The sequence below is a fragment of the Parasteatoda tepidariorum genome, chromosome 2, assembly GCF_043381705.1.
Source record: "Parasteatoda tepidariorum isolate YZ-2023 chromosome 2, CAS_Ptep_4.0, whole genome shotgun sequence".
Lineage (NCBI taxonomy): Eukaryota > Metazoa > Arthropoda > Arachnida > Araneae > Theridiidae > Parasteatoda > Parasteatoda tepidariorum.
The window spans coordinates 76,241,267-76,257,736 of NC_092205.1; the positions used below are offsets into that span (position 1 = coordinate 76,241,267).

Consider the following 16,470-nt stretch of genomic DNA (forward strand, 5'->3'; position numbering starts at 1 on the left):
ACATTTTCTACCTTGGGTGTATTTTTTACACCAGTCAACCACAAAACAACCTCAAAAACAAATATTTTATAAAGGTGGATTTCTGCTTTTTCTAGAATTCAAACGGTAAGAGAAAAGGGCTTAAAAATGATTTATAAATATTACATTATAAAAAAGAAAAATACAACATTCCAGCCCACTCATGTGACACATTTATGTGTAAAGTTGCAAGGAAAATCATTTTCACACTTACATTATTTCTTTCTTGTACTTTTCAAAGTTTCACCTAAGATAAATACCACCCCATGTATCACACTGACTTATGAGCATATTTCACATCTCATAATACTTCTGACATATATGACATGGTCTGAAGGCAAAAGAAAAATGATAAAAACCTTAGGATTTTATGCCTTTTGAAATAACGATACAGTATTTTGCTTCGAACTCATAAATTCCTTGGGCATCATTATTTGTTCGGAAATATCTCAAGGATATTTCCACCCCTTTTTGAAAGCTGTGCATTTATACAAAAAGAAAAAAAGATGAAATAAATTCAAAAGTCATTTATTTTTCTTTAAATTTATTTAATACATAAAAGTATATAGTTGCGTTACATTCTGCTTGTAGACGGACTCCATTTCTCTTTCAAATGATTCTGTTATACTTGAGTATTAAAGGACATCTACATACATTTTACTTCCAGAAATGCTATTAGCATTTAGTTTCAGATACGTATGTAATATTAAATAAGTAATCAAATGAAATTGAATAAGTATTATTTGATTGAAAACTTATTCGCTTCATAAATATACAAATTGGAAATCACAGTCGACATGTTTCAAGCGCTCAAAAACAAGTGCTCATTTTCAAGACTTGCCAGACGTGAATGAGAAGAAACAAAAGGGATTTTAAATAATAAGAAACGCAAAAATGCCCAAAAATTGGGGTGAAGCAAATCTCAAATCTAGAAAAACCACAGTAGCCGAGAAAGATTGTTAATTTTCGTCGCACTAGAGCTGCGCAATGGGCTAATGGCGACGGTCTGGGAAACATCCCGGAGGATGATCCGAAGACATGCCATCACAATTTTGATCCTCTGCGGAGGGGATGGCACCCCCGCTTCGGTAGCCCGACGACCTGCGCGAAATCGAGCACTTTACGGTAGCACAGTTTAACGAGGACCAATACCGCACACCCTCGGTCCCTACGCAAACTGATCCAAGTGGTCACCCACCCGCACACTGACCGTGGCCAGTGATGCTTGACTTCGGTGATCTGCTGGGAACCGTGTCTTAACGATCACTGCGGGACGTAGCAGAGAAAGAAAAATGATGTAAAGAAGAAGAAAAAAAACGAAAAAAAAACAGGAGAGGTGGAGATGCGCAAATCAGAATAAAACGCATTTCCAGCTCGTGGAAACGCATTTTCTAACCCTCATTTTTTAATTTTTCTCAGGCAACTTTAATTTTTATATTTCAAATAACTTTTGTTTCTTCTCATTCACGTCTGGCAAGTCCTGAAAATGGGAGCCTGTTTTTGAGTGCTTGAAACATGTCGATTGTCATTTTCAATTTGTATATTTTTGAAGCAAATGAAGTTTTTAATCAAGTATTGCATATGTAACATAATGTCTCTCAGCCTCCGATTAAAAACATTTTTTTTAATTTTTTCACGTCAAATATTAAGGGTGTATTAGCAGGGATTTTTGTACAAGATTTACTTCATCAAAAACAATTTTTTAAAGCAATTTTGTTAAAATTAACTTTAATTCAGTTCCGGCAAAGCCTGCAAATGTATGTTGTATTTATAAATAAATAATAACTAAATAAATGAGAGAGCCCTGAAAAGTCCGTGTTGGTTGGTNTCAGATACGTATGTAATATTAAATAAGTAATCAAATGAAATTGAATAAGTATTATTTGATTGAAAACTTATTCGCTTCATAAATATACAAATTGGAAATCACAGTCGACATGTTTCAAGCGCTCAAAAACAAGTGCTCATTTTCAAGGCTTGCCAGACGTGAATGAGAAGAAAGAAAAGTAATTTTAAATAATAAAAAAAAGCACAAATGCCCCAAAAATTGAAAAATAGGGGTGTGAAGCAAGTCTCAAATTCAACCCTCATTTTTCAATTTTTCTTAGGCAAAATTTACGTTTTATATTTCAAATAACTTTTGCTTCTTCTCATTCACGTCTGGCAAGTCCTGAAAATGGGCGCCTGTTTTTGAGTGCTTGAAACATGTCGATTGCTATTTTCAATTTGTATATTTCTGAAGCAAATGAAGTTTGAATCACGTAATGCATATGTAACATAATGTTTCTCAGCTTCAGATTAGAAACATTTTTTTTTAAATTTTTTCACGTTAAATATTAAGAGTGTATTAGCAGGGATTTTTGTACAAGATTTACTTCATCAAAAACAATTTTTTAAAGCAATTTTGTTAAAATTAACTTTAATTCAGTTCCGGCAAAGCCTGCAAATGTATGTTGTATTTAAAAATAAATAATAACTAAATAAATGAGAGAGCCCTGAAAAGTTCGTGTTGGTTGGTTGGTTCTAATGCCATTTGCTACACGGGCAAGCCTGCTATGGTGAAACCGAGCAAATTCAAAGAAGAATGTGCGTGTCTTATTTTTCAGTGGCTCCATCTATGGCCAAGAATTCGACTTCTGCCACACCATACGCTGCACCCGTTTATAGGGCGGACCCATTCATACATCCATTCATTCATCCACAGATCGTAATTTCGACCTAAATCAGAGAACGATCGATCTCCAATCCAGTACCCCCAGAGGTTTTTATTTGTTATGGGAGCATGGAGGACTTTTGCGACTCGACAGATTTAGCGTGCACTTTACTATACGGGAAGTCTTCGGCCGGCGGGGTACGAACCCACGAACTCTCGGACATGGGTTCAGCGCCCTACCGACCAGGCTATCCCGGCCTTTGAAAAGTCCGTGTAAGGAGATTGAACAATAGTTTACAAAAACTCCGTGGTTGCCAGTAACAAAGTTTCTAATTACCAACTATTAAAATATCTTCAAGAGGAATACAAACTATTTTTAATCCCATAAATTTCCGCATTTCTTGTTTTGTTTGTTAAGTACAAAAATAAAGTTTTTATTTGCGTTGGACCCGGAAGAACCAAAGTAAATAATCGACGGTACACGGTTAAGAATGTCCGTAAATGATTCATTGATTAAATTTTAAACAGACGCAAATATTTTAATCTGACATAAAAAATACTAAAATACATAATCATAAAGTCAAATGCATTAATGCATTTTAAATATTGCTTTAGAGGCAAAACTTGAAATTATGGATTCTTCTAAATTCATTAAATTTTCTTTTAAAAACGAACAAGCTATTAAGTTTTACAAGAGCATAGAGTATAATGCATCACATTAATTTATAACGTCAAAACATGAATAAAAATACTAAGAAAAAGAAAAAGCTAAATTGATATTAAATACACGACAAATAATGTCGGAAAATAATCGATTGAATGAAGTTGGGACAGATGCAAATAATTAAATAAAGCTTTAAAATAATGGAATACGCATCCAAAAAGTCAAAAACATTAATGCATTCTTTTATGAAATTAGATTTAGTAACCATTTAATCAAAAATCATTATATATGCAATAAAAAAATAACTTTAGTTATAGTTAAGTTTTAAAAATTCTAGGGTTTTAATTGATTTATGAAAAGCAAGTTAAAGCAAAATTCGAATTTACTAAACAGAATAACTTTTAATAGCTTAATAATCTTTTCGTTATAAAACTCGTTATTAATTCTTCCATGAACTTATGTGAACTAAAAGAAGAAAAAAAGACAGAAGAAAAATTTACGAAGTGATATCAAATACAGGGTAAATTATGTCTGAAAATAATTAATCGAATTAAATTTAAACATACGCAAGCATTTTAAAATGGCATTAAAATAATAAAATATATACTCTTAAAATTAAAAGAATAAATGCTTTTTTAACTATTAATTAACCTTAGTTTCAGAAAAATTAAAAATTCTTTAGTTTAAGCAAAATTTAAAGTTATTCAACTAAGTTCCATAAATTTTCTTTTTACAACAAAATGAACTAGCTATTAAGTCTTACAAGAAAATACAATAATAAACCACATAAATTTATGACGTCAAAAAATGAATTTAAATACCAAGAAAAAGAAGAAAACATGATGATACCAAAGACATAGAAAATAATATCCGACAATGGTTAATCGAATGAATTTTAAACAGATGCAAGTATTTTAATAGGGCCTTAAAAATAATGGAATACGCAACCATAAAGCCAAAAGTATTACATTGTGATATTCGTGATGTAATTCCAGTAGTAGTTTTCTCTTTAATATTTTTCTGAAAACTCTTGTCGCAAGGCTTTAATTTCGAACATTCCTTTTAAAAAAAAGGGAGAAAATCACTGGCAATTAATGCATTGAAACATGTTATCTTGCTATAATTTGGGTCGAACAAGATTTTAATATTTTAAAGACATAAAAAGAAACCAATGAAATTTACTGAAGAATAGTATTATATTATCCTTAGGATAAACACCACCTACTTTTGAAGATTGCTTTCTGTAAAAAGGTAATGATAGTCCATTTGCCTTTGAATTATTCATAGAGCGGAAAACGATCCTCTTTACCATGATCATTTGCATGGATATTCGACAATAGCTGAACAAATCGTTTTCAACTTTTTAAATGGCTTCCAACAATAGTCGTCTTTTAAATGTCCGTAATGGGTGCAAAAGACTACTTTTTTTAAATTTCTAAGGTTAAGCAACATGGGTGTCGAAAATCTAAGATACGAATTTTATTTTTCTGTTAACAGAAGTATGGAATAAGAAAATACAAAAAATTTTTCCTAACGAAATACAAGTAAGATATTCTTCACAATGAATTGTTACTGATTCCTGTAACTTAAATAATAATCGAGGAAATGGGTTCAAGTCTAAGAAAACTAATTAGACTTTTAAATATATTTTATTTAAATCTCAAAAGCGTTTAAAAATGTTTTTTAATAATAGTTATTTTTTTAAATGTTCGTATACAAACAAAAAACATGGATGTCGAAAATCTAAGATATGAACTGTATATTTCTGTTTTCTGTAAACTAAAATACGATTAAGAAATTACAAATAATTTTCTGTGTTGAAATATAAATAAGAAATTCTTCATGGCGAAAAAGATATTGTTACTCTAATAATAATTCTGAGGAAATGGGTACAAGTTTAGGAAAATATTTTATACATTTAAAATATTTTACATTAACCTTAATAACGTTTTCAATTTTTTAACTTTCTGCCATCAATAGTTGGTTTTTAAATGTTTGTAGTGGATACATACGACTAATTTTAAATTGCTAAATTTAGGAAACAAAGGGTGTCGAAAATCTAAGTTCTGAACTTTATTGTTCTGTTAACAAAATTGAGAATAAAAAAAATCCAAATAATTTTCTGTATCGAAATATAAAAATGAAATTCTTAACAACGAAATCAATTAATATTGCTCTATTAATAACGGAAACAGATCTGAGGAAATGGGTTTAAGTCTAAGAAAACAATTTATGCATTTAAAATATATTTTATTTAAATCTAAAAAGCGTTTTAAAATGGCTTTTAACAATAGTTTTTTTTTTAAATGTCCGTATACAAAATGTTCGTATACAAACAAGAAATAAAGAACTTTTCTTATTATTTTATTCATTTCTAATTAGGACAAGAAAATTTAACTAAATTGTTGTTGTTTATTTACATCGCACTAAACTGCACAATGGGCTATTGGCGACGGTCTGGGAAACATCCCTGAGGATGATCCGAAGACATGCCATCATAATTTTGATCCTCTGCAGAGGGGAAGGCACCTCCGCTTCGGTAGCCCGAAGACCTTGTACGCGAAGTCGAGCACTTTACGGTAGGACAGTTTAACGAGGACCAATACCGCACACCCTTGGTCCCTACGCAGACTGATCCGTGGTCACCCACCCAAGTGGCACACTGACCGCAGCCAGTGATGCTTGACTTCGGTGATCTGCTAGGAACCGTGTCTTAACGATCAGTCCACTGCGGGACTTAATTAAATTTCTTTAGTCGTTTGCAATATTAGTTAGCTATTGTTTGTAAATTTCATAAAAATGAGTTTTAACGTGGTTAAAATTGCAAACGCTTATAGTTTGTCTAATTAGACATAAAAAGTAAAATTAAATTTTTTTGTTGAATTCAAAATAAATATACCGCTTAAAAAATTAGGGGAGCAAGTAAAAATGTTTTGAAAACTTTGCGTTACAGCCATGCACGGGCATAAAAAGGAGAATACAGATTTAACAAAACTGGATACATGAAAAAAGGAAACAAAAAACAATTGCATGGGAACTTTAATTATTTGAATGGTATAAAGAACACGGAATGATGTTTCAAGGCAACAATTTAATAACATGTAAATGGGAAGAAAAAAAAAACTGACTGTGCGGAAATGATACAAGATGTTTATTATGCTGTGTGGCCCTCTCGAACTCCTAAGATTGCCGTACACCTATTTTGCATGAATGCGATGAAGTTATTGATGAGACTTTGGGGAATACTGTTCCATTCTTGACGAAGTGCGATCTTCAAATCTAGGAAAGTATAACAAGAGGCCTTGGATTTGCAGCAACGCGTCGTCCGAGTGTGTACCAAGCAGGCTCAAATGCATTAAGATCAGAACATACTGGCACTCTAAACGCTATATTATTTCAGTTCCAAGAAAGCTCTCCACAAGACGAGCTGTACATTACTCTGCATTAAAATAAAGAAATTGCCCATGGTTGCAGCATAAGATCTCAAAATCTCATCTGTATACCTTTGAGCCGTCAAATTGCCTTCCTGAATAAAATAATCACCTATGCTGATTCCAACCCATATGATCAAACCACCTGGTCTGTTATGCAATCCTTCCTGAACGAATATAGGGTTATTTCGAGTGTACCTTTTTCACCATATTAAAACACATCTGGTGTCACACTCTAAACGGAATCGGATCTCGTTCGTAAACAGCATCTGACTCCAATAACTTCCTATCAATTTCGATGTTGCAACAGTTCACTTTCTTCGAGCAGCAACGTGTCTGTCTGTCAAGAGAATTGGCCTGCATGCTTACGAGCCACCCTCATGAAACTTATTACTTATTGTTCGGTTTAAGAACCTTCGTTCTGTTGCCAAAGGACACTATCTGCAAATTAGCGTGAATGTCCTGCCCCGCCGAGCTGTTAATTTGAGATTTTGGTTATTATTTGCTGTAGTGGACGTGGATGACCTTTTCCTGGACGACGCTAAAGATACCATATTTCTCGGAATCGATTCCAGTCTTGCAATGACGCACTCCTTGCCACTAAAACAGCGTTCGATACACTTCTTTGTGTTTGCCCGTATTCCAATCTTCCGATAATATGCATAGCCATGAATTCTTTTATATCACGTTGTCGCGACATTTTTAAATTGATTTTCCTCAAAACAAAGTTGAATTTTACCACTGAGATAACGAAGGACAGCAGCTTCTGCGAAATCAAAATTTCTGCACTTAAATCCTTTTTGTGGTTTTTGTCGTCATGAACTTTTATTTGCATATGAAATTTTCTTTATACTTAATACGATTTGTCTTTCTTTTTTACCATATTATCAGAAGAAATATTTGCGTAAGTCCGTTAAATCCATGTGCCCCCTAATTTTTTTGACCAGTGTATAAGAAATTCTTCACAGAAAAAAACGATGTATTTGCACAAATAATAATAAATTGGGGGACACTTTAGTAAAGAGGTCTAAGAAGGCAATTTATACGTTTAAAATCATTTATGTTTGGAAAGTAACAGATAACTATTTTGCTACAATGAAATAATACAAAGAATTTTTTCTAATCGTAATGTTGAATATGTTGCTTATACTGACCTGCTGTTGTTGTTAATTTACCTCGCACTAGAGCTGCACAATGGGCTATTGGCGACGGTCTGGGAAACATCCCTGAGGATGATCCGAAGACATGCCATNACACTTTAGTAAAGAGGTCTAAGAAGGCAATTTATACGTTTAAAATCATTTATGTTTGGAAAGTAACAGACAACTATTTTGCGACAATGAAATAATACATAGAAATTTTTCTAATCGTGATGTTGTTCCTATCATAATGTTGAATATGCTGCTTATACTGACATGCACATTAGTATTTATGAAACTAATTAGTATTTGATTTTCAGGACTCTAATAAAACTTCTACTAATATATTTGTTCTTTAATTTTTACGTTATTATTAATCTAATTCTTTCATTCAATTCGTCAAAATTATATCATAAAAAAAAGTATTGTCGTAGTCGAAAGGATCATATTGTCTTTAGTGTCGACTTTCATAAATAATTAACATTTATATACATATTTTATGAAACACTATTTCGCAAGTCTTCCTCGCATATTCACGTATTACGCATCGCAAATTAACTCATATTTTCGTAATGTTAAAAGTCATTTTTTGAGCATCTTGTAGCCTTAAAGAACTCTTAATAAAATTAACTTATAAGAAACCTTACATTTTACATACATCATAATCAAAACCATCAAAGAATAACATTTAATTTCAAACTAACCTCAACTTTTTTATATTTTGGTTTAGAAAACATTTCATAACCTTATGTTTTAAATTCTTTTCTGATTACGCACTTCTTTTTAATGCTAGGAAATACCTCCCCTTGCCTGTTCCACTCGCCAACGCCCGTAATTGCTTCTCATTTACCATTATTTTGCTCTTAAATGTCAAAATTTCCTTAAAACGTTTTGCTTTCAAAATAAACATACAGCTTTATTTAAGAACACTTTAATAATCTTCAAGAAACGTAAAATCCCAAGAACAAAAATGGCGCATGAAGAAACGCTGATCCTCGCGCAAATCCGAGAATTCTGATTCAATTTGCTCTTCGTCATTCAACATCACGAAACGAACATCGTCTTCATAGCTAAACGTAATCAACATCTTCGCAGCTACATGTAATCAAAATTGTCTTCGTCAGCGCAGTGAGAGCAGAAGCATGGAAAGCATCTTCGCATGTTAAATCGTTAAACCGCGAGCGTCGTCTTATATCGGCGGTTTAAATCAGATTCCCGTTACATCGCCTAAAATGAAAGTCACTATATCGGCCTGCCGATATATGAGCTGAATCAATATTTCGCGATACATCGATTTATCGCCAGGTCCTAATTACTTCTGGAGTGTACTATTATCTTTAAACTTAGAATAATATAGTGCACATATTATCCAAGTTTTGTTAATTTCTGACAGTATAACTAACTTAAAGAGAATGAGAGATCAAATAACTAATAATAAAACATACCTTTTAATTTTTTTGATTAAAATTTTTTTTTCTTATATAATGTGACTCAATGTTTATCTTTAAACATATTAATTGAAAAATACGACAGGTGAAATGGATAAAAACTATTACAACTTAACAACACAATCTATACCAAATCCTACATAACAATTCCAACAGAAGGAACCACTAAAAGCGTTCACTACATTCAACTGTTCACTATATCTTGTACTAATGCCTTTAAAGCTCAGAATGATAATAAAATTTGCATATTTCCCTCATTTTGTTAAAAATTTCTAATGCAACAAACTTAATGAGAATGCAAGATCACATAACCAACAAACAAAATATACAAATAAAATTATTGCAATTCATTGTCTGTAATTTTTTTCCCACTCATATAATGCGACTCACTGTTTAATTATTGCAAAATATAACAGGTGAAATGGATGAAAACTATCGCTATTTAACTATACAAACAACACTAAATTCTATAAAAATTCCATATAACAATTCCAATGGAAGGGACCACTAAAAATATTCATTGCAACCATGTGTTCACTATATCCTGGGTTCCTACAGCAGAGTTAAGACTGTACTAATGTCATCAAAATTTAGAATGATAATAGAGTGTGTATATTACTCTCAAATTCTACAAAATTTCTAGTGCAACAAACTTAATGAGAATGCAAGATAACATAACCAACAAACAAAAGTATAAAAATAAAATTATTGCAATTCATAGTCTGTAATTTTTTTTCCCTCACGTATAATGCAACTCACCGTTTAATTATTGCAAATTATAACAGGTGAAATGGATGAAAACTATCACTATTTAACTATACAAACAATAACACGAAATCCTATAGAAATTTCATATAACAATTCTAATGGATGGGGCCACTAAAAATATTCACTGCAACCATGTATTCACTATATTCTGGGTTCATTATAGCAGAGTTAGACTGTACTAATGTCATTAAAATTTAGAATGATAATAGAGTGTGTATATTACCCTCAATTTGTAAAGAATTTCTAGTGCAACAAACTTAATGAGAATACAAGATCAGATAACCATCAAACAAAATATAAAATAAAACAATTGCAATTTATTGCTTGAAATTTTTTTATTAAAATCTTTTTTTTCTCTCATACAATGTGACTCAATGTTCATCTTTAAAAACATTAATTACAAAATATGACAAGTGAAATGGATAAAAACTATCGCTATTTAACTATACAAACAACACCAAATCCTATAGAAATTCCATATAACAATTAAAAATATATAACTATGATTTTAAACACTTACAAACATTCTTATAAGGCTCAGCTACATTAAAACAATAGAGCCAAATATAAATGTATACATATAAAAGTGGTGGTTTTCAATATAAATTTTGTAACAAATATGTAAATGTATAAATAGAGATTCATGAATACAATAATAAAATAACTCAACAATTTTAAATAATATACAACAAAAAAAAAGCAAGACAATTGTATTTTAACCAACTGCTTTGGCAACGGCCATCACACAAATTCCCAATGAAATGGTATATAAAATTAGATATGAGCAATATGCAATAATACTATTAAAATATGAATTGTATATTATTTACAACCATGAAAATAATAAATATTAAGTACTTATTATAGCTAGAAATAAAAAAAATCAAAATTATTATTAAATTAATAGATTAGTTTTTATTAATTTAAGCTCAATGCTTTAAGCTTATGCATTTTATAGCATATAGATAGATATTCTATAAATATATACAATCAAACCTCGATATCACAAAAAAATTGTTATACAACATCAAAAATGACAGTACAGTGTTATTATTTAGAATGAGTTGTAAAAAAATAATTGATTAATACATAAATTTCTGATAGTACGAAATTTTTAGTGTCTCTTTTGAAGTTTTTGAGGCCAAAATAGCCTGGCTTGTGTGAATGTGTTCTCCCTGTAAAACGGGATGTGACGTATGTATGTTGTCTCTGGATAATCCTTAGAGATGTTTCCCAGATTATCGCCAATAGCCCATTGAGCAGCTCCAGTGTGACGTAAATAAAAGTACAATACTGCTCCCTTTAAGTATGTAATATTGAGGTTTGACTGTTTACATATAGTTAAAGTCTTTCTCACTTCGTTATAATCCAATGAAAATAGTGGAAATTTTTTTTTTTTAAAGGAAATACTGTACAAATTGTTTTTATCGATTGATAACTGTACTTCTCATAGAAAAATTTAAATTTAACAGTTGTTATTCGGAATATAATTATTAAATTTATGGGTTTATTTCCCGATTTTAAAAGAAAAAGAAATTAGTAGAAAACTTCAGTGATAAATTGGATAAAAATGATGAAAAAAATGGAATGTCATTTAGATGTTTAGCCCTGAAATTTTTTATTGTCAGGTCAAGTAATTTGACTGCCTTTGTCAGCAACATAAGATTAAAAACATTTTTCAATTTAAAAGATATTACAGACTAATGATAGAATGATAAAAAATTGGAATTTAAATTTTTTTAAAAAAAAATGAATAAATTTAGTTATAATTTGCAAAGATAGACAATACTTGCAACTTTTCTTTCTAAAAGAGCATTCAAATTGAAATTAATTCGAACAATGAAAAACAGAACCATGTTTTTAAATTGGTCATAAAAAAATGCATAAATAAATGTGAATTAAAATGCCATCCAAATAAAAGACTTGTTTTTAGAAAACAAAACAATGATAATAACAGTAATGGGAGGAGGGACAAAGTATAAATTGAAATAATAGAAAGACAAAAAACCCCATTGATACACCTCAGTGATATAAACTACAAATTACTAATTACATGACATCGCTTCTTTTTACCTGTGTGAAACAATTTCAAAAATGAATGACTGAACATTATTAACTATTGAAAAATCTAATTCCCAGCAATATGTAAAGTATTACTGGGAATATAAATTCACAGATGCTATATTACAAAATATACCAATTTTAAGATTCATTAAATTAATTATGATTTTCTGATCATGAATTGTCATTACTCTTACCGTAAATTTCGCTAAAATATTATAGTTTATTGATGGTAATGCATTACAAGTGTTACAAAAGGACTTGATTAAAATTAGCATATGTAAATTATAGTTTTATTTTTGAATCTTTTGAAAGTTATAATAACTTAAATGCAATATTATTGTTCTAATTTATTTCTAAGTTTGAAAATGTTTATTCAAGACACAAGTTGAGTTGCTCACATTTGGGTAATAAAAGTTTAAAACTCATTCTAATTTTATTAAAGGGGAAAAAAATGTTCAAAATTTCAGTTCAACACTTTGTGTACATAATGCTGCATGTTGTATCCAACCTTTTAAGAAAAACTTATTATTTTAATTACATTAGGAGATATTTATATTATATCAATTGATTAAATATATATATTTATGCTTTCAAAATATTAATTTTTCTCCCTTATAGCCATCTCTAAGTAAAAGTTGTTCATCCCAAATTAAAGTATTATTAAATATTTTTTAGTTTGATTTTAATTTTAACATTGGCAACTATTTCACTTTTTCCATTTTTAACATTGGCAATTATTTTAGAGCAATTTCAGTCGAATTTACTAATTATTATTAGCTCTGAAACTATATAAATATGTATAAAAAAGAAATGCAATATTATCAATTTAAAAATTCTCATAATACTCATAACAAAATCAATAAAAGAATAAACACAGTAAACAGCGGAATGTAAAATGTCACACTGGTTGAGCTTAGACAAAACTATAAAATAAATAAAATGATAATAAATAAGGAAATAACATAAAAATTGAAGTTAATAAGAATAAATTAAAAAGTTAATTACATTTACATAATAATTTAATTTAAAAGAATGAGATGATTTTTTTAACAAAACACTGTGACAAAAAACTGTGTTTAAATATGAAAGATTCCTTGGTTAATTTAATAATGGTTACAATAGCCATTGAACACTAACTATTAGTAGCATTATTCCTACAACAATACATAAAAATATGCATGCTTAATATTGTATATATTTTTAAAATTACAAAAATAGTCTCTACTTCAGGACGTTCTAACATTTCAATAAAGAAAACAGTTAAAATGGAATGACTGCAAATTTAAGTTCAAAAATATGTCAAATTATCACAATAATTTTCACCACAAACTATGAGGCAAGCACTGTAAATTAATCTGAAATTAAAATAAAATTATTTTAATTTGATATATATATATATACTAAAATAATGAAGTAAAAAAAAAAAAAGAAATATTACCAGCAATGGATAATAATGGATATTCTACTGAAAACTTATTTTATTCTTATAATTCTTAATATAAGAAATTGAAGTGCGAAAATTATAATATTTCTTTTATATATTTTGGATTTTTTTAATAAAATGCAAGAAAAAATTAACAGTATGGTACTCTCATGGGAGATATGATGAAAATTGATACTATATGCTCCTTAAGTTTCAAAATTTAAAAATTTTGTTGAATGTAGCTAATGTTGTATTAGATATTTTTTATTTATAAAAAAATTAAAAATATTACTTAAGGACACAAGTATTTTTAAAAATTATAAAAAAAATTAATTAGATTTTGTTTTGAAGAAGAGTAAACATTGAAGCAAAAATGAATATAAAAAAAAAATCAAATGACTAAAAAATCAAATAATGGTAAAAAGTAATTTTTCATGTAGAATTAATTATCTTTGAATAAACAAATTTTACAATTGTGCACAATTATTTTTTGTTCTTCTTCAATAATTACAGAAAAGTAGAAGTAAAATCTACATTAAGGGATCTAAACTTTCTAATAGTTTTCCCGTTTCAACTATTAGAAGCATATTTTCCAGATTGTGGCTAACCCATTCTATATTTAGATGGTCAAGAATTTAAATCTGTTAGAAAAAATGTCTTTAAACAGAACGAAAGTACATTTTTGCAACAGATTTCGTAACTTAAAATATCACCTGCACAATATAATTAGCATATTTTAGGCAAGTCCTCCAAAACATTAAGATTACATTTTAATACATAACAAATCCATTCATAGATCTTAAGTTATTCAGATACTCCGCTTTTTATTTTTGGCACAAAATACTTTGCTGCATAGAGATGTTCGTTGCATTTGTGTAAAAACACTTTTTATTTAGGAATCAAACTAAAAAAAATTTTTTTTTTAAATTAACTTAGTAAAAAACCAAAATATTATCTCGCACCTAAAAATATATTATACGGAAGGATACTTTTTCAGAGGAATTTAAACAATTAAGACCAGTTTAAATTTAAAATGAAATTAAAATAGAAATGCTTTGAGACGTTAAAATTTTTAAGAGAGTAAAAACATCATGATAACAGTTGTAAAATAAGATTATAATTGCTACAGAAACAAAAATTGACAATAAACAATATTTCAAAGTTTTTCTTAATTTAAATTTCTAATTACAATGTTTCAAATTGTTTTATTTCTGTAATTATTTTAAGTAGGGTTTACATTAAAAATATACTGAAACAAAGAAATGTATTAAGATTCAAAACAAACTTGAAAGAGTAACAATGCCTTTACTGAAAAATTAATAAGATTTTAAAAGTGAGATTTAAGGTGGTACAAATATGGAAAAAAATATAAATAAATAAAAATAAATAGATAAAAATTCATAAAACTTAAATATTTTTTTTAAAAAAGTAAATAAGAATTTAATTAGAATTACATACCTAATGGTCCACGAGGTAAAATACTTCTTTTAGTTAGAAGTTTAACTGTACTTCCTCCTTTTCTAATTAATTCAATTGCTTCAGCATGTGTCATGTTTTTAGTACTAATATCATTTATTTCAATAATCTGGTCACCAACCTGCAAAAAGTCATAGAAATTATTAATAAAATTTTAAAAAGGGCGAAAAAATGAATATTAAAAATTTATAAACAAATAATTGACTAAATAAATTCGTAGAACTTAAATATTTCACATACACAACTACTTTGGAATTTCCATGAATTCAGAAAATAATTTTCCTAGTAGTAGAAGGTAAACAATGAATTAATATTTTAATAAATTAGAATCAAAGTTTTGTTAACCAGACCATATAAATAATTTAAACAGATACAGAATAATAGATAAAATGGTATTTTGTTCAGTTTTAATAGAAATTTTTATAAGAATCAATTAGTTTTGAAAATTTCTACTTTTACTCACCCCTGTAAAAAAAAAATTGGTGGATGTGTATTTCAGGAAGTACATTTAAATTAAAAAATATATACTATTTAATATTTCTTTAAAAAAAACTAGCAAAAATTTCCTGAGCTATGCCTCCTGATATTGGAAGATAAGACTATTTTAAACGTGAAGAGGGTATTAGTGATGGACTATTGGTAAGTTTGTTTCAAAGAAAGTTTTAAATATGAAAACTTGCATGCATTTCTTATATAGGGTCAAGTTGGGTTTAAAAATCAAATTATTCATTTTTTAAAGAAGGCTCTAAAACCAAACCATTAAATTGATTTTACCAAAAATTTGGATGTATTTTATGCATATTGGATTCATATAGATTAATTATGAAGCTTAATGTATCTATTTTATTCAATTTAGCTATTTATAATAGTTTAGTTATTTATTTTCAGTCATTTTTGCTTTCCACAAAAAATCTGCTATATGAAGGCAGAAACTCACATAAATTTTTTTTTATTTATTTAAATATGCTCACTAAGTTGTACCATTATGCTTTTTCCGTATTTTTTATTAATTATATAATATGCCTGTTACATTGCTATTCCACTAACTCATTCTTTTTTTTAAAAAAAATATATATATACAGTGAATTCGCGATAACTCGAATCTGATAGGACTGACGAAAAACTTCGACATATCGGAAGTTCGACTTACCGTTAGTTTCGGTTTTGGACTTTCAAAATATTGTCGGATTATTTAATTAATGCTTATTAATCATTTTTCTGACAAGCCATTTACGATAAGACTGTTTGAAGCACTTTATGATACCCTGGTCCATCGGCTGCAACTTTGCTGTTGTGTTTGGCGGGAGAAACTGCAAGTTTACTGCTTTCAAATTAGGTTGATCACTATGTGCTGTGCATTTATCCATAAAGAGTATCACTTTTCTT

At 28.9% G+C, this 16,470-nt stretch overlaps 1 protein-coding gene across 4 annotated transcripts in view; it reads right to left on the bottom strand.

Annotated features, from left to right (window-relative positions):
* Positions 1-11,627: 11,627 nt before the first annotated feature.
* Positions 11,628-16,470, bottom strand: part of LOC107451520 (membrane-associated guanylate kinase, WW and PDZ domain-containing protein 1) — a 41,143-nt gene continuing 36,300 nt past the window's right edge. For all 4 annotated transcript variants that reach the window (XM_071177772.1, XM_071177774.1, XM_071177773.1 and 1 more), the window contains 2 exons: positions 15,067-15,205; positions 11,628-13,540 (listed from right to left, as the gene is read on the bottom strand). In XM_071177772.1, coding sequence (XP_071033873.1) covers positions 13,536-13,540; positions 15,067-15,205 — 144 coding nt within the window. In that variant the 3' untranslated portion in view covers positions 11,628-13,535. The remainder of the gene's footprint in view (positions 13,541-15,066; positions 15,206-16,470) is intronic.